At 41.8% G+C, this 18,702-nt stretch overlaps 1 protein-coding gene across 2 annotated transcripts in view; it reads left to right on the forward strand.

The window, feature by feature from the left end:
• The window catches only part of LOC110488767 (discs, large homolog 3 (Drosophila)), a 152,216-nt gene that overhangs the window by 3,075 nt on the left and 130,439 nt on the right, over nucleotides 1-18,702 (forward strand). For both annotated transcript variants that reach the window (XM_021561115.2, XM_021561120.2), the window contains exon 3: nucleotides 15,241-15,326. In XM_021561115.2, the coding sequence (XP_021416790.1) occupies nucleotides 15,241-15,326 (86 nt within the window). The remainder of the gene's footprint in view (nucleotides 1-15,240; nucleotides 15,327-18,702) is intronic.

Genomic DNA, 18,702 nt, shown 5'->3' on the forward strand with positions numbered 1-18,702 from the left:
ATCAAATTGAAGACGGGTCTATCTGTTTTCAATAGAGGACGAGAGGAAACTAAGGCTACTTTTCAAGTCTTGCGCACTCTCAACAGCGTTACCTTTTTCCAAGATGGCCGTACTTCTTCATTGCACAAAGGAATAACCTCAACCAAATTACAAAGACTGGTGACATCCAGTGGAAGCGGTAAGAACTGAAAACAAGTGCCAATATCGTTTCCCAATGAGAACCCTTGAACAGACAGAGACCTCAAAACATTTCTGAACGGTTAGTCCTTGGGGTTTTGCCTTCTACATAAGTTCTGTTATACTCACAGACATGATTCAAACAGTTTTTGAAACTTTGAGTGTTTTCTATCCAAATCTACTAATAATATGCATATCTTATATTCTTGGCATGAGTAGCAGGAAGTTGAAATTGGGCACGCTATTTATCCAAAAGTGAAAATGCTGCCCCCTATACCATAAGAAGTTTTAATTTGGCTTCAATACTCCAGCATTTTGGATTTGAGATCGAATAATAGTGAAGACCTCAAAATGATGAAAAAACACGGGGAATCATGTCATAACCAAAAAAGTATTAAACAAATCAACGTATATTTTACATTCTCCAATGTAGCCACCCTTTGCCATGATGACTGCTTCATGAGGAATACACAGTCTTGAAGGAGTTCCCACTTATACTGAGCAATTGTTGGCTGCTTTTCCTTCACTATGTGGTCCAACTCATCCCCAACCATCTCAATTGGGTTGAGGTTGGGTGATTGTGGAGGCCAGGTCATCTGAATCAGCACGCCATCACTATCTTTGGTCAAATAGCCCTTACACAGCCTGGAGGTGTGTTGGGTCATTGTCCTGTTGAAAAACAAATGATAGTCCCACTAAGGACGGACAAAATTGAATTACTGTTTAACGGATGCCCCGCCTTACTTTTCTCCACATCCCTCCCAAAAAATCAGATGTGTTATTTTTTGGCCGGTATATGCGGCGCGTTGTTTATAATGCACTGTCCGTTCTCCCTTGAGGATTTCTCAAGTTGATTTACAAGAAACCAAACAGCTTCAGATCACACGCTCAGATCATGTTCGATCCTCCGGTTGGACAGTGAAACACACACGCTCTCAACCTCAGGCGACATGCAGATGTTTCATTTCTCTCTCATGCTGTCATGGCTGAAGCCAGAGCAAATTCCTACCATTTATGTACAGTGGGGAGAACAAGTATTTAACACATAGCCGATTTTGCAGCTTTTCCTACATAAAAGCATGTCGAGGTCTGTAATTTTTATCATAGGGAAACTGTGAGAGAAGGAATCTAAAACAAAAATCCAGAAAATCACATTGTATGATTTAAGTAAATAATTAGCATTTTATTGTATGACATACACTGGGGCAAAAAAGTATTTAGTCAGCCACCAATTGTGCAAGTTATCCCACTTAAAAAGATGAGTGGCCTGTAATTTTCATCATAGGTACACTTCAACTATGACAGATAAAATTAGAAAAAAAATCCAGAAAATCACATTGTAGGATTTTTAATGAATTTATTTGCAAATGATGGTGGAAAATAAGTATTTGGTCACCTACAAACAAGCAAGATTTCTGGCTCTCACAGACCTGTAACTTCTTCTTTAAGAGGCTCCTCTGTCCTCCACTCGTTACCTGTATTAATGGCACCTGTTTGAACTTGTTATCAGTATAAAAGACACCTGTCCACAACCTCAAACAGTCACACTCCAAACTCCACTATGACCCAGACCAAACAGCTGTCAAAGGACACCAGAAACAAAATTGTAGACCTGCACCAGGCTGGGAAGACTGAATCTGCAATAGGTAAGCAGCTTGGTTTGAAGAAATCAACTGTGGGATCAATTATTAGCAATGGAAGACATACAAGACCACTGATAATCTCCGTCGATCTGGGGCTCCACGCAAGATCTCACCCCGTGGGATCAAAATGATCACAAGAACGGTGAGCAAAAATCCCAGAACCACACGGGGGGGCCTAGTGAATGACCTGCAGAGAGCTGGGACCAAACTAACAAAGCCTACCATCAATAACACACTACGCCGCCATGGACCCAAATAATGCAGTGCCAGACGTGTCCCCCTGCTTAAGTCAGTACATGTCCAGGCCCGTCTGAAGTTTGCTAGAGAGCATTTGGATGATCTAGAAGAAGATTGGGAAAATGTCATATGGTCAGATGAAACCAAAATATAACTTTTTGGTAAAAACTCAACTCGTCGTGTTTGGAGGACAAAGAATGCTGAGTTGCATCCAAGTAACACCATACCTACTGTGAAGCATGGGGGTGGAAACATCATGCTTTGGGGCAGTTTTTCTGCAAAGAGACCAGGACGACTGATCTGTGTAAAGGAAAGAATGAATGGGGCCATGTATCGTGAGATTTTGAGTGAAAACCTCCTTCCATCAGCAAGGGCATTGAAGATGAAACGTGGCTGGGTCTTTCAGCATGACAATGATCCCAAACACACCGCCCGGGCAACGAAGGAGGGGCTTCGTAAGAAGCATATCAAGGTCCTGGAGTGGCCTAGCCAGTCTCCAGGCTTTGTTAGTCTCCAGATCTCAACCCCATAGAAAATCTTTGGAGTTGAAAGTCCGTGTTGCCCAGCAACAGCCCCAAAACATCACTGCTCTAGAGGAGATCTGCATGGAGGAATGGGCCAAAATACCAGCAACAGTGTGTGAAAACCTTCTGAAGACTTACAGAAAATGTTTGACCTCTGTCATTGCCAACAAAGGGTATATAACAAAGTATTGAGATACAATTTTGTTATTGACCAAATACTTATTTTCCACCATAATTTGCAAATAAATTCATAAAAAATCCTACAATGTGATTTTCTGGATTTCTTTTCTTCTCATTTTGTCTGTTATAATTGAAGTGTACCTATGATGAAAATTACAGGCCTCTCTCATCTTTTTAAGTGGGAGAACTTGCACAATTGGTGGCTGACTAAACTTTTTTGCCCCACTGTATCTCCCTCACTAACTTCAAGCACCAGCTGTCAGAGCAGCTCACAGATCATTGCACCTTTACATAGCCCATCAAACTACCTCATCCCCACAATGTATTTATTTACTTATTTATTTAGCTCCTTTGCACCCCAGTATCTTTACTTGCACATTCATCTTCTGCACATCTATCACTCCAGTGTTTAATTGCTATATTGTAATTACCTCGCCACTATGGCCTATTTTATTGCCTTTACCTCCCTTATCTTAAGTCATTTGCACACACTGTATATATACTTTTTTTCCTACTGTTATTGACTGTATGTTTGTTTATTCCGTGTGTAACTGTGTTGTTGTATGTGTCGAACTGCTTTGCTTTATCTTGGCAAGGTCGCAGTTGTAAATGAGAACTTGATCTCAACTAGCCTACGTGGTGAAATAAAAAATGTATATACAGGGGGTCAATGAATATCATTCTCATGGAGGTGTTCCTTTTGTCCAGGTGGGAAAGGTAAGTGTGGAGTGCAATAGAGATTGCATAATCTGTGAATCTGTTGGGTCGGTATGCAAACTGGAGCGGGTCTAGGGTTTCTGGGATAATGGTGTTGATGTGAGCCATGACCAGCCTTTCAAAGCAATTCATGGCTACAGATGTGAGTGCTACAGGTCGGTAGTCATTTAGGCAGGTTACCTTAGTGTTCTTGGGTACAGGGACTATGGTGCTCTGCTTGAAACATGTTGGTATTACAGACTCAGTCAGGGACAGGTTGATAAATGTCAGTGAACACACCTGCCAGTTGGTCAGCGCATGCTCGGAGTACACGTCCTGGTAGTCTGTCTGGCCCTGCGGCCTTGTGAATGTTGATCTGTTTAAAAGTCTTACTCACATCGGCTATGGAGAGCGTATTCACACAGTCATCCGGAACAGCTGATGCTCTCATGCATGCTTCAGTGTTGCTTGTGAGCATAGAAGTAATTTAGCTCGTCTGGTAGGCTTGTGTCACTGGGCAGCTCGCGGCTGTGCTTCCCTTTGTAGTCTGTAATGGTTTGCAAGCCCTGCCACATCTGGCGAGTAATATGATTGTAATACGATTCGATCTTAGTCCTGTATTGATGCTTTGTCTGTTTGATGGTTCATCTGAGAGCATAGCAGGATTTCTTATAAGCTTCCTGGTTAGAGTCCCGTTCCTTGAAAGCAGAAGCTCTACCCTTTAGCGCAGTGCGGATGTTGGTTGTAATCCATGGCTTCTGGTTGGGGTATGTACATACGGTTACTGCGGGGATGATGTCATCGATGTACTTATTGATGAAGCCTGTGACTGATGTGGTGTATTCCTCAATGCCATCGGAAGAATCCCGGAACATTTTCCAGTCTGTGCTAGCAAAACAGTCCTGTAGCTTAGTATCTGCGTCATCTGACTACTTCCTCCTGCTTTAGTTTTTGCTTGTAAGCAGGAATCAGCAGGAAGGAATTATGGTCAGATTTGCCAAATGGAGGGCGAGGGAGAGCTTTGTACACCTCTCTGTGTGTGGAGTAAAGGTGGTCTATTTAAAAAAAAAAATAAAAATTCTTTTTTTAAAATTTTTTTTTCTCTGGTTACACATTTAACATGCTGGTAGAAATTAGGTTAAACAGATTTAAGTTTCCCTGCATTAAAGTCCCCGGCCACTAGGTGCACCGCCTCCTGGATGAGCGTTTTCCTGTTTGTTTATTACCTTATATAGCTCATTGAGTGCGGACTTAGTGCCAGCATCGGTTTGTGGTGGTAAATAGACAGTAAATAGTGTGGTCTACACCTTATCATGAGATACTCTACCTCAGGCGAGCAAACCTTGAGACTTCCTTAACCTTTCTGATCTCCCCATCCCGGATCCGGGATCGTGAATACAGACTCAAGCTCATTACCATAACGCAACGTTAACTATTCATGAAAATCGCAAATGAAATGAAATAAATATGCTAGCTCTCAAGCTTAGCCTTTTGTTAACAACACTGTCATCTCAGATTTTCAAAATATGCTTCTCAACCATTGCAAAACAAGCATTTGTGTAACAGTATTGATGGCTAACGTAGCATTTAGCATTAGCATTCAGCTGGCAACATTTACACAAAAAAACAGAAAAGCATTCAAATAAAATCATTTACCTTTGAAGAACTTCAGATGTTTTCAATGAGGAGACTCAGATAGCAAATGTTCAGTTTTTCCTGAAAGATTATTTGTTTAGGACAAATCGCTCCGTTTTCTGCGTCACGTTTAGCTATGAAAAAACCCCTGTATCCAGGATTGTGTAAATCTATCAGCAAGCTCATTAGCATAACACAACGTTAACTATTCATGAAAATCGCAAATGAAATGAAATAAATATGCCATCTCTCAAGCTTAGCCTTTTGTAAACAACACTGTCATCTCAGATTTTCAAAATATGCTTCTCAACCATAGGAAAACAATCATTTGTGTAAAAGTAGCTAGCTAGCGTTAGCATTTAGCGTTAGCATTTAGCGTTAGCATTTAGCGTTAGCATTAGCGTTAGCATCCAGCACGCAACATTAACAAAAACATAAAAGCCTTCAAATAAAATCATTTACCTTTGAAGAACTTCTGATGTTTTCAATGAGGATACTCTCAGTTAGATAGCAGATGCTCAGTTTTTCCAAAAAGATTCTTTGTGTATTAGAAATAGCTCCGTTTTATACATCACATTTGGCTACCAAAAAAAATCCGAAAATTCAGTCCTCAAAACACGAACTTTTTTCCAAATTAACTCCATAATATCGACTGAAAACACGGCAAACGTTGTTTAGAATCAATCATCAAGGTGTTTTTCACATATCTCTTCATTGATACATCGTTCTTGGACACATGGTTTCTCCCCTATATCAAATGGAAAAGTACTAGCAGCTGGCAATTGTGCACCGAATTCCACGCAGGACACCAGGCGGACACTTGGAAAATGTAGTCTCTTATGGTCAATCTTCCAATGATATGCCTACAAATACGTCACAATGCTGCTAAGACCTTGGGCAAACGACAGAAAGTGTAGGCTCATTCCTTGCGCAATCACAGCCATATAAGGAGACAATGGAAAACAGAGCTTCAGAAATTCTGCTAATTCCTGGTTGATGCATCATCTTGGTTTCGCCTGTAGAATGAGTTCTGGGGCACTTACAGACAAAATCTTTGCAGATTATGAAACTTTTCTTTCCAAAACTGTCAAGAATATGCATAGTTGAGCATCTTTTCGTGACAAAATATCGCGCTTAAAACGGGAACGTTTTTTATCCAAAAATGAAATAGCGCCCCTAGAGATCTAACAGGTTAATGTTAGATTTTGTGCACCAGCTGTTGTTTATGAATATACACAGACTGCCACACTTTTCTTACCGGAGGCAGCTGTTCTATCTTGCCGGTGCAGCGTAAACCCCGGCAGCTGTATTTTATCCCTGTCATCGTTCAGCCACGACTCGTTGACACTTAAGATTTTAGCTCGTCTATTTTATTATCCAATGATTGTACGTTGGCTAATAGGACTGATGGTAGAGGCAGATTACCCACTCGCCGTCGAATCCTTACAAGGCACTCCGACCTATGTCCCTGATATCTCTGTCTCTTTCTCATGCGAATGACTGGGATGTTGGCCTTGTCGGGTGTCTGAAGAAAATCCTTGGTGTCCAACTCGTTAAAGAAAAAATCTTCATCCAGTACGAGGTGAGTAATCGCTGTCCTGATATCCAGAATCTCTTTTCAGTCATAAGAGACGGTGGCAGAACATTATGTACAAAATAAGTTTCAAATAACGTGAAAAAACACATACAATAGCAGAATTGGTTAAGAGCTCGTAAAAAGCCAGCCATCTCCTTTGGCGTCATTTAGATCCTCAGGTAATGAACTCATTATTATACAACATTTTAATTTTATTACAATTATTTATTGTCAATCATTCTTGAATTAGAATTTGTTTTAAATAGTCAACTGTATTACCCTATATATACATCACATTGAATTACGAGATTGGATTGCACTTTTTTAACAGGAATAAAGAACCTGTCACAAGTTATACCTCCCATTGTGTTGAATTTCTCATGGTTATAACAACATTGTAACATCTGCATTATTTTAAAGAAGAATAGTGTAGGTTTTAGAATGGAATAATATAACTCTTGAAGCTCACGTTAGGCCTAGAGCCTGCACAAGTGCTTAGCACACTGTGGTAGTACTGTTATTCCTTATCCAATTCATGACTTTTTTTTTCTTCTTTTTTTTCTCGCTCGCCTCACTTTTCTGGGGGAAAAATCTGTTTAAAAGTGAATCAATTTTGTCTGGCCTAAGGGCAAACCAGATGGGATGGCGTATCTCTGCAGAATGCAATGGTAGCCATGCTGGTTAAGTGTGCCTTGAATTCTAAATAAATCACTGACAGTGTCATCAGCAAATCACCCCCAAACGATCACACTTCCTCCTCCATGCTTCACGGTGGGAACCACACATGCGGAGATCATCAGTTTACCTACTCAGCGTCTCACAAACACACAGCCATTGGGACCAAACATTTTAAATTTGGACTCATCAGACCAAAGGACAGATTTCCACCGGTCTATTGTCCATTGCTCATGTTTCTTGGTCCAAGCAAGTCTCTTCTTCTTATTGGTGTCCTTTAGTAGTAGTTTATTTGCAGCAATTCAACCATGAAGGCCTGATTCACACAGTCTCCTTTGAACAGTTGATGTTGGGATGTGTCTGTTACTTGAACTCTATGAAGCACTTATGTGGGCTGCAATCTGAGGTGCAGTTAACTCTAATGAACTTGTCCTCTGCAGCAGAGGTAACTCTGGGTCTTCCTTTCCTGTGGCGGTGCCCATGAGAGCCATTTTCATCATAGTGCTTGATGGTATTTGCGTCTGCACGAGTTTTTGAAATGTTCAGATAATGTTCCATTATCCCAGAAACCCTAGACCCACTCCAATTTGCATACTGCCCCAAAAGACCACAAATTATGCAATCTCTATTGCACTCAACACGGCTCTTTCCCACCTGGACAAAAGGAACACCTATGTGAGAATACTATTCATTGACTACAGCTCAGCATTCAACACCATAGTGCCCTCAAAGCTCATCACTAATCTAAGGCCCCTGGGACTAAACACCTCCCTCTGTAACTGGATTCTGGACTTCCTGACGGGCCGCCCCCAGGTGGCAAGGGTAGGGAACAACACATCCGCCACCCTGATCCTCAACACGGTGCTCAGTCCCCTCCTGTACTCTGTTCACTCATGACAGCATGGTCTGCCACAACTCCAATACCGTCATCAAGTTTGCCGATGACACAACAGTAGTAGCCCTCATCACCGACAAATACGAGACACCCAATAGGGAGGAGGTCAGAGACCTGGCTGTGTGGTGCCAGGACAACAACCTCTCCCTAAACGTGATCAAGACAAAAGAGTGATTGTGGACTACAGGAAAAGGAGGACCGAGCACGCCCCCATTCTCATCGAGGGGGCTGTAGTGGAGCAGGTTGAGAGCTTCAAGTTCCTTGGTGTCCACATCACCAACAAAATATCATGTTCCAAACACACTAAGACAGTCGTGAAGAGAGCACAAAAAAGCATATTCCCCCTCAGGAGACTGAAAATATTTGGCATGGTTCCTCCGATCCTCAAAAGGTTCTACAGCTGCACCACGGAGAGCGTCCTGACTGGTTGCATCACTGCCTGGTTTGGCAACTGCTCGGCCTCCGACCGCAAGGCACTACACAGGGTGGTGCGTACAGCCCAGGCCATCACTGGGGCCAAGCTTCGTACCATCCAGGACTTCTATACCAGGCAGTGTCAGAGGAAGGCCCTAAAAATTGTCAAAGACTCCAGCCACCCTAGTCATTGGCTGTTCTATCTGCTATCGCACAGCAAGCGGTACCGGAGCGCCCAGTCTAAGTCCAAAAGGCTTCTAAACAGCTTCTACCCCCAAGCCATAAGACTCCTGAACAGCTAATCAAATGTCTACCCAGACCCCTCTGTTACACTGCTGCTACTCTCTGTTTATAATTTATGCATAGTCACTTTAACTCTACTTACGTGTACATATTACCTCAATTACCTCGACTAACCGGTGCTCCCGCACATTGACTCTGTACCGGTACCCCCTGTGTATAGCTTTGCTTGTTATTTTACTGCTACTGTTTAATTATTTGTTACTTTTATTTTCAATTTTTTTACTCAACACTTAAAGCATTGTTGGTTAAGGGCTTGTAAGTAAGCATTTCACTGTAAGGTTTACACCTGTTTTATTCGGTGCATGTGACAAATAACATTTGATTTGATATTGACTGACCTTTATGTCTTCAAGTAATGATGGACTGTCATCACTCTTTGCTTATTTGTGCTGTTCTTGCCATAATATGGACATGGTCTTTTACCAAATAGGGCTATCTTCTTTATACCACCCCTACCTTGTCACAACACAACTGATTGTCTCAAACGCTTTAAGGACAGAAATTCCACAAACTAACTTTTACAAATATTTATGACACCTTCAAATGCACTAGATAAATAAAGTGCATTCATTTCTAAATGGTTAAACCGATATGTATGAATTTACACTCATTTAAAAGGGGACATTTTGTAAAGGGAAAGAGAAAGGGGGGTACCTAGTCAGTTGTACAACTGATTGCATTTAGCTGAAATGTGCCTACCATATTTAACCCAATCTCTCTGAATCAGAGAGGTGCAGGGGGCTGCTTTAATTGTCATCCACATCATCAGCGCCCGACTGTCATGTAAAACATTTGATCTGAAATCCAAAATGCTGGAGTATATCGCCAAATTATAAGTTTTAGCTTCCCTTTCCAAATAAATACATAGGGGGGTGTATGACTATCCCAACAGTTTAGGTCTGATATACTAAAGAGTAGGTTGGGCTGCAGTGAAGGGGATCAGGGTTCCAAGCATTCCATAAGGAAGAGTCTGGATCCCAGGGCAGGAATGTGCAGCAAAAGGCTGGGGCTGGAGGTATGGTAGAGTAGAGTTCTGTAGATGTAAAAACAAACAGCTCATGGCTGCCATGCCGTGTCATCCTCACCCCCTGTTTCTCCTGGCCTGCGTGACTGATCTGAGTTCAGCCTGAGGATATAGCCGAGAGAGTCTGTGTGAGAGAGAGTGTCTCAGGTGCAGGGGCAGAGCAGGGTCAAACGAGGCGGGATTCTCTACTCAACATGTGGTTTTAATCATCAGCCTAGGCACAGGGGAGGTGCTGAACGTTTCCACAGCTAATGGGAATATGGGGTAACTCATCGCATTAGCCTCCCAGATGCTCTCTGTTGTTTGCATTAATAGCTGGGATTCGTGTGAACTGGGGAAGTTTGGGATTTTTGTGTTGCTACTGTCGCTACTGTACCTTTTGTACAGTACCTATTTGAAAATAGGTAGAAGGGCTTTACTTAGGCTACTTGTTGTAGTGTCATTGTTGTAGTGGTGGGGGTATTTTTGCACTGGCTGTATTTGTGTTGTTGCAATTGTATTGCTACTGGTATGCTCTGCCACAGTGGGAACATTTGTAAATTAACAGCATTGGCACAATGTTAAAGAAGGTATGGTGATCGTGAATGACAACAGGCATGACTGGTGCAAAAAGTGTTCATGAGTTCAGTTGTGAGCAGCCTTGAACAGTATTTGATGTGTGAATGAATGGGAGTCCCCTTGCCTGGAATGCACTGTAGGAAGTTGGAGAGCTGAGCACTTGATTGGATGTCTGCATGGTTGCACAATCATGAACAAAGTTTGCCTTGACTGAGGACTCATATCTTTGTTCCCCAACATGCAAACATGCTGGAAGTTGGGCATACCCACACACAACACAAATGGTGGAACAGGAGATTATGGGGGGGGGGGGGCTTTCATTTGGACCCAATTTTTGCTGAATGTAGATTGTAGTGAGCGGAGTGTCTGTCTGTCGCTTATTGTCATCCCATGGAAAACACTCTGGGGCAAATTATTTTTGGGCTTATTCATCCAGAACGGGCTATGAGTGGAAAGAGGACTCCAGTACACTTGAATAGGTCTGCTGCAAATAGAGGGGGGTCTAACGTCGGTGTATTCCTTACTTCCTATAAAACACACACACACACACACACACACACACACAGTAATTTCACATAAATTTAACAATTTACACAAGTATGATAATACTTATGCAGTAATTTTCTCTCAATGACTTTGGACAAGTAATCAGGACAAGTTATGTTTGCATTGTTTATACAACCTTTACAAAAAAATACATGAAAAAGTAATGTGTGAACACAACACACGTGTGAACAAATCACATGAAAAATATCACGATTCAACATTTTTTTTATTTTTATGTTTCGATAAGTGGACATGTGGTTTTCAAATGTGGTTTTCAGAAGTTTCACATGTTAATTTTTCACTTTTCAATCATGAAGGAAAAAAATCCTTCATGACCAGCGAGGACCTTGCTTAGCTTCAGAGGCAAACCAGCAGTGGGATACAGGGTGCTATATAGCTGGAATGAATGTGCCAAAAGTTGCATTGAATGCAAAGGCCAGGGTAACATAACTAAAGAGGGAGACTTGTATTTAATCATGTTATCATTTGTTCTCACATTTCAAAATTATTTCCGTGCAATATTTTGTTTTGTTATCAATACTTTTGGGTTGATGGTTTGCTTTAAATATCATTATTTTTGTTTGCAATACTACAAATGTTGTTCTTAACTTCAGAAGATTTGCTTGATATTAATGGCACAAAAGTAACTCACTCACTAAAGGATTGCACCATATAATAATACTATTACTCTATAAAATATGTTTAACAGGCAGTGACCTTCGTACAGCAGAACTATGCCATTGCCATTTGAACATGATCCATTATCCTGCCCCCAAAACATTTATTCTGTCCACTGTTCCGTGAATGTCGCGCAAAATCGCACCCTTATCCGGCATTTTAGATTTTTAGATGTGGTCACCCTTATTCCACCAGTGAAAACATTGTTTCTGCAACATGTTAACACCATCTTTTCACATGTGTAGACCTCTCGGCTACTGGCCCAACGCTCCCAACCGCCAGGCTACCTGCCACCCCCAACCATCTAAGCAAACGCTCCTAGTCGCCCAAAATTCAATTTTCATGCAATTGATTTTCACATGTGAACTTGAAATTCCACATGCGAAAGTGAGATTTTCAAATGTGGAGTTTGTTTACATAAGAAACTTCAAATGATTTTCACATGTGAAAATGCAATTCCAACTTGTTAAAGTGAGATTTTCACATGTGAATATTTTTAATGTGAAGCTGCATATCCCATTTACACATTTTTAACATGTGAAACTGAAATTCAAATGTGAGGTGAAAACAAGTTATTCTCCTCACATGTGAAAATGTGGTGTTAACATGTGAATTATAAATTGAATACATGTGAAAATACAGTTTTATGTGTGAAATTTAAGCTCTTTCACATCTGAAAATGTCATTCCACATTTTTTGTAAGGTAATTCTTATAACAAAGCCAAATACTACATTGTAAAATCACAGGACTATGTAATTGTGTATGTGTGTGTGCGGGCCTCTAACCAGCTGGGCTGCAAAACGCTCTGCCTACAGACGGCTCCACTCCTACACGCTCAGACACTCTTATACAGTGATGAGTCACATGCCCCCTTCTTCTACATTTGTTCCCACTCCACCCTGTTGGGATACACCGACCACATACACACACACTCACCGAGGACATACCGGTACATACAGTGCCTTCACTCCTTCACACAGATATTTGTACACACAATTATACATTTCAAGTACATGATGATCTTTCTACACATTTGTTTCCATCACTGTGTCCTGACATTGAACCTAAGAAAGTTGTAGCATAGCCGAGCTCTTAAGAGAACAGCGACCTCTTTATGTCTATAGTTCAGCAAGAGGGCCAGTGTCAGCATCAGCATCAATGTCTCCCTGTATTCTCATCAAGTGGCTGCCAGTCAATAGGTGACCACAAGACACAGCAGCTTAAAGACATGCTCCGGAACATTGTCGACTACTAAGTATTTTTTTAAACCTCCTGGATTGGGCTGGATGTGTCAATGTGTGGTTAATACATGCATAATCTATGAGCAGAATTACTGTCTTAGCCACGAAATCTCTAGTTTGAAAGTGACAATTTTTATGGAATCTGTGCTGCGACATTTACCCTACATTTTCCCCCATGTGGGCCAGCCCCCTAGCAATTCGAGTTCTAGCCAATGAGCTTCAGTCCCTCACCATTTGAGTGACAGCTAGCAAGATGCACAAACAGCAGAGCGAGAGCGAGAGAGCAATTACATGGTGCACATATGTGACGTAGTATGTCATTTTCGGGGACGCTTGTGAGCGCTACTTTCAACTACTGGCTAAAAAGTATACAAAAGTACTGGAGAATCTCTTTAATGACCTGAGATGTAATGAAGGGAGACAAGAAGGGGAGAGGGATGGGGGATCAGTGTTTAAGAAACTCAATTAAAGAAGGAGGATGAGTTGAGAAAGGGAAGGCGATGGGCCGGAGGTAATTGTAGGGGAGTGAGCAGGATTTGGGAGGATGAGAGCTGGCAGAGCTGGCCACGGTGGTATAGAGCTGGCCACAGTGGGAAAACAGCATGGCCTAGTGGTGATGGACTGACAGAGAACTTGGACTCATCCTTCTCTTATGTTATAGAGGTAAAGCCAGTAGTGTTTCCAGACCATGTGATCTAACACCTACAGTGCCTTCAGAAAGTATTCTTACCCCTTGACTTATTCCGCATTTTGTTGTGTTACAGCCTGAATTCAAAATGTATTAAATATTTTGAAAATATTTTTAGAAAGTTTTGCAAATGTATTGAAAATGAAATACAGAAATATTAAATTTACATAAGTATTCACACCCCTGAGTCAATACTTTGTAGAAGCACCTTTGGCAGCGATTACAGCTGTGAGTCTTTCTGGGTAAGTCTCTAAGATCTTTCCACACCTGGGTGTGCAACATTTGCCTATTATTCTTTTGAAAATTCTTCAAGATCTGTAAAACTTGTTGTTGATCATTGCTAGATAACCATTTTCAGGTGGTGCCATAGATTTTCAAGTAGATTTAAGTCACAACTGTAACTCGGGCCACTCAGGAACATTCACTGTCTTCTTGGTAAGCAACTCCAGTGTAGACTTGGCCTTGTGTTTTAGCTTATTGTCCTACTGAAAGGTGAATTCGTCTCTATGGTGTAAAGCAGACTGAACCAGGTTTTTCTGTAGGATTTTGCCTGTGCTTAGCTCCATTCCATACTTTTTGTTATCCTGAAAAACTCCCCAGTCCTTAATGATTACAAGCATACCCATAACATGATGCAGTCACTGCTAGGTGTGAAAATATGGCAAATGGTACTCAGTAATGTGTTTTATTGGATTTGCCCCAAACATAACACTCTGTATTTAGGACAAAAAAATGAATTGCTTTGCCACATTTGTTAGCATTGCTTTTAGTGCCTTGTTGCAAACAGGATGCATGTTTTGGAATATTTTTAATCTGTACAGGCTTCCTTCTTTTCACTCAGTCAATTAGGTTAGTATTTTGTTGATCCTTCCTTAGAGTTGACTGTGATAGGAAAAAACTAAACTGTTTTAAAGTCACCATTGGCTTCATGGTGAAAAATCCCTGAGCAGTTTCCTTCCTCTCCGGCAACTGAGTTAGGAAGGAGCCTGTATCTTTGTAGCGACTGGATGTATTGATACACCATCAAAAGTGTAATTATTAACTTCACCATGCTATATTTAATCCATTTTAAATTCAAGCTGTAACACAACAACATTTGGAAAGTGCTGGGGTATGAGTATTTTCTGAAGGCACTGTAGTTATAGGCCATAGACAGACAGTCCATCATCTTCATTCTATGCCCTTCGTTCAGATGGGGTATTTGTAGAGAAATCTACCTCATCTAATTTAGGCTAAACTCATTTACATAGGAGGCAGAGTGCTGATCTCTATTAGACCATACAAAGGATAACTTGTTATTGAAGTTGGGGCTGTTTGGACATTGACTTAATGATCAACTCTCCAGTCAGGATTTGAGTCATACAACAACATTTAGAAAACTTAACTGCATAGTAGTGAACAGATGCACACTGAAGAAAACAAGCAACATTCAGTGTTTTAATGATACATTATCTATGGGATATTTTTGTGGATTGTCATTCAAGTACTCATATCCCGGGGGACCATGGACTTTATTTCTATGACTTGTTGTTTACTTAATTCCTTGCAGATATCCAAGAATGTTACAAGGTGACCCTGCAACTGAACACAACACAGAACGGTGTGAAGAAGGCCAGTGCTGAGGATGCGGAGGAGGTGAGAAACTTAGAGAAAGGCCCGCTTCACTTTATCAGTCAAACTGTACACAATACAAAAATATGTAAACCGGATACCAGTTGTATGCCTTTACAAATACTCTATACATCTCACATAATGCACAAAATACTGTAGCAATCCTCACTTATATGAGCCACGTTACAATTCTCACCAAGTGGTTAAGCCTATTGGCGCGATGCGTAGGGTGTTTGCTTTTTACACCATTTGCTACATTGGTGTCAAGTGAGGAGAGAGGGGGGAGAGAGAGAAAGTAGCGGTTGTCTGGGAGAGATAGAGAGTGAGTGATGCGCAGAGAGAGTGAGAGAGAAAGTAGTTGTTGTCTGGGAGTGATAGATGAAGACAGACACCACATCAGTAGTCAGTTCAGCAATGGTAACACCATGTGCTCATCAGTGGGCTGCTGATAACAATGTCACCCAGTCCTTACATTACAAGTGGTTGCAATCAAATCACATGGTCACTGACAGTAATATTTATAGACAAGCTCTGAAAAATAACCACTGAAAATTTTGGTAGAAAGCAGTGTAGGTTCCTCAGAGGAGGAAGGGGAGGACCAATGTAAATAGTGAAACATTACAAAAGTATATTCACGTCACCAAATAACTGATTAAAACCCACTGTTTTGCAATTAAGGTCTACAGTAGCCTCAACAGCCTCTTCTGGCTACATTGACTTCAATACAAACCTAGGAGGCTCATGGTTCTCATCCCCTTCCATAGACTTACACAGTAATTATAACGGCCGGAGGACGGCCTCCAGCCTATCAGAGCTCTTTCAGCATGAACTGATATGTTGTCCATCCAATCAAAGAATCAGAGAATGAAAGCATAAGCTACAGCTAGCTAGCACTGCAGTGCATAAAGTGTGGTGGGTAGTTGACTCAATGAGAGAGAAAGACTATAGTTGAAAAGTTTTGAACAAATTAATGTTTTCAAAAAATATGGACAAGCAGCATAGAGAGAAAGAGCTAGCTATATTTTGTTGTATTTTTTTATTCTTAGTTAACCTTTCACTTACAGTACTTTGCTAGCTAATTTAGCCGACTCAACAACCTGACTCAGTTATGATATGAAGGTTTGGCTTGGAAAGGTTGTTTTGCCTGGTCACAACTGATGTTGTCCACTGAAGTCCAAAGAGCCAAGGGAAAAGGTGAGAGGAGGAGAGCAGGAATTGCGATGTGAGAAGGAATTACACAACGACCAAAGTGATTATGCTGTATGTGGCTGCTATGTAAATGAACTATGTGTGCGGGTGATCAGGGGTGTATTCATTCTGACGATTCTGTTGCAAAACATTTATTAAGCGTACGCAAACGCAACGAAATGGGGAAAGAAACACACCTTTCTATATAAGGTCCCACAGTTGACAGTGCATGTCAGAGCAGAAACTATACCATGAAGTCCAAGAAATCAAATCCAATCACATTTTATTAGTCACATGCGCCGAATACAAAAGGTGTAGACCTTACAGTGAAATGCTTACTTACGAGCCCCTAACCAACAATGCAGTTTAAAATATACAGATAAGAATCAGAAATAAAAGTAACAAGTAATTAAAGAGCAGCAGTAAAATAACAATAGTGAGACTATATACAAGGGGGTACCAGTACAGAGTCAATGTGCGGGGGCACTGGTTTGTTAAGGTAATATTTACATGTAGGTAGAGTTATTAAAGTGACTGCATAGATGATAACAACGGAGGGTAGCAGCGGTGTAAAAGAGGGGGTGGATGGGGGCAATGCATATCGTCTGGCTAGCCATTTGATTAGGTGTTCAGGAGTCTTATGGTTTGTGGGTAGAAGCTGTTTAGAAGCCGCTTGGACCTAGACTTGGCACTCCGGTACCCCTTGCCATGCGGTAGCAGAGAGAGCAGTCTATGACTAGGGTGGCTGAAGTCTTTGACAATTTTTAGGGCCTTACTCTGACACCACCTGGTGTAGAGGTCCTGAGTGGCAGGAAGCTTGGCCCCAGTGAAGTACTGGGCCATACGCACCGCACCACCCTCTGTAGTGCCTTGCGGTCGGAGGCCGAGCAGTTGCCATACCAGGCAGTGATGCAACCAATCAGGATGCTCTCGATGGTGCAGCTGTAGAACCTTTTGAGGATCTGAGGACCCATGCCAAATATTTTGCCTCTCCTGAGGGGAACAGGTTTTGTCGTGCCCTCTTCACGACTGTCTTGGTGTGCTTGGACCATGTTAGTTTATTGGTGATGTGGACACCAAGGAACTTGAATCTCTCAAATTGCTCCACTACAGCCCCCTCGAGGAGAATGGGGGCGTGCTCGGGCCTCTCTTTCATGTAGTCCACAATCCTCTCCTTTGTCTTGATCACATTGAGGGAGAGGTTGTTGTCCTGGCACCACACGGGCCAGGTCTCTGACCTCCTCCCTATAGGCTGTCTCGTCGTTGACGGTGATTAGGCCTACTACTGTTGTGTCATCGGCAAACTTAATGATGGAGTCGTGCCTGGCCGTGCTGTCATGAGTGAACGGGGAGTACAAGAGGGGACTGTGAGCACGCACCCCTGAGGGGCACCTGTGTTGAGGATCAGCGTGGTGGATGTGTTGTTACCTACACTTACCACCTGGGGGCGGCCCGTCAGGAAGTCCAGGATCCAGTTGCAGAGGGAAGTGTTTAGTCCCAGGGTCCTTGGCTTGTTGATGAGCTTTGAGGACACTATGGTGTTGAACGCTGAGCTGTAGTCAATGAATAGCATTCTCACAAAGGTGTTCCTTTTGTCCCTGTGGGAAAAGAGCAGTGTGGAGTGCAATAGAGATTGCATCGTCTGTGGATCGGTTGGGTCAGTGCTTCCCGTAGATCTCCAAGATATACTGAACAAAAATATAAAATGGAACATGCAACAATTTTACTGAGTTACATTTCTTATTAGGAAATCAGTCAATTGAAATTAATTCATTAGGCCCTAATCTATGAATTTCGCGTGACTGGGCAAGGGCATCCCAATATTGGGATGAGTTTCGATGTCCGCAGGTGTTATTAAAATGGTAAAATCCCCCAGGGCCCGATCTTCTGGGAATTCATCAAATAAAGTCTATCGGACATTTGGTTTCCGCGTTATAAATGTTTAATTATTGGACCTTTTTCTTCTGTACCAGCCGGTTCTCGTAAATGGAAAAGACTTGGAAGAAGAAACTCAGTGAGCACAGGTTTGGCCAAATGTACTTTTAGCCCAGAAACAATATGGCCTCGAGGCCTCATGCTCTTTGAGTTAATGCCCATTTTCTGGGATTAAAGGTCGAAATCTGTTAAGACGGGTTTCGGAGCTCTATGTGATTTCTGTGAGTTTCTGTTCTCACACACACACTGTCAATGCTCTTCTGCAAGTTGACAGTGT

Source organism: Oncorhynchus mykiss, chromosome 14, assembly GCF_013265735.2.
Source record: "Oncorhynchus mykiss isolate Arlee chromosome 14, USDA_OmykA_1.1, whole genome shotgun sequence".
NCBI lineage: Eukaryota > Metazoa > Chordata > Actinopteri > Salmoniformes > Salmonidae > Oncorhynchus > Oncorhynchus mykiss.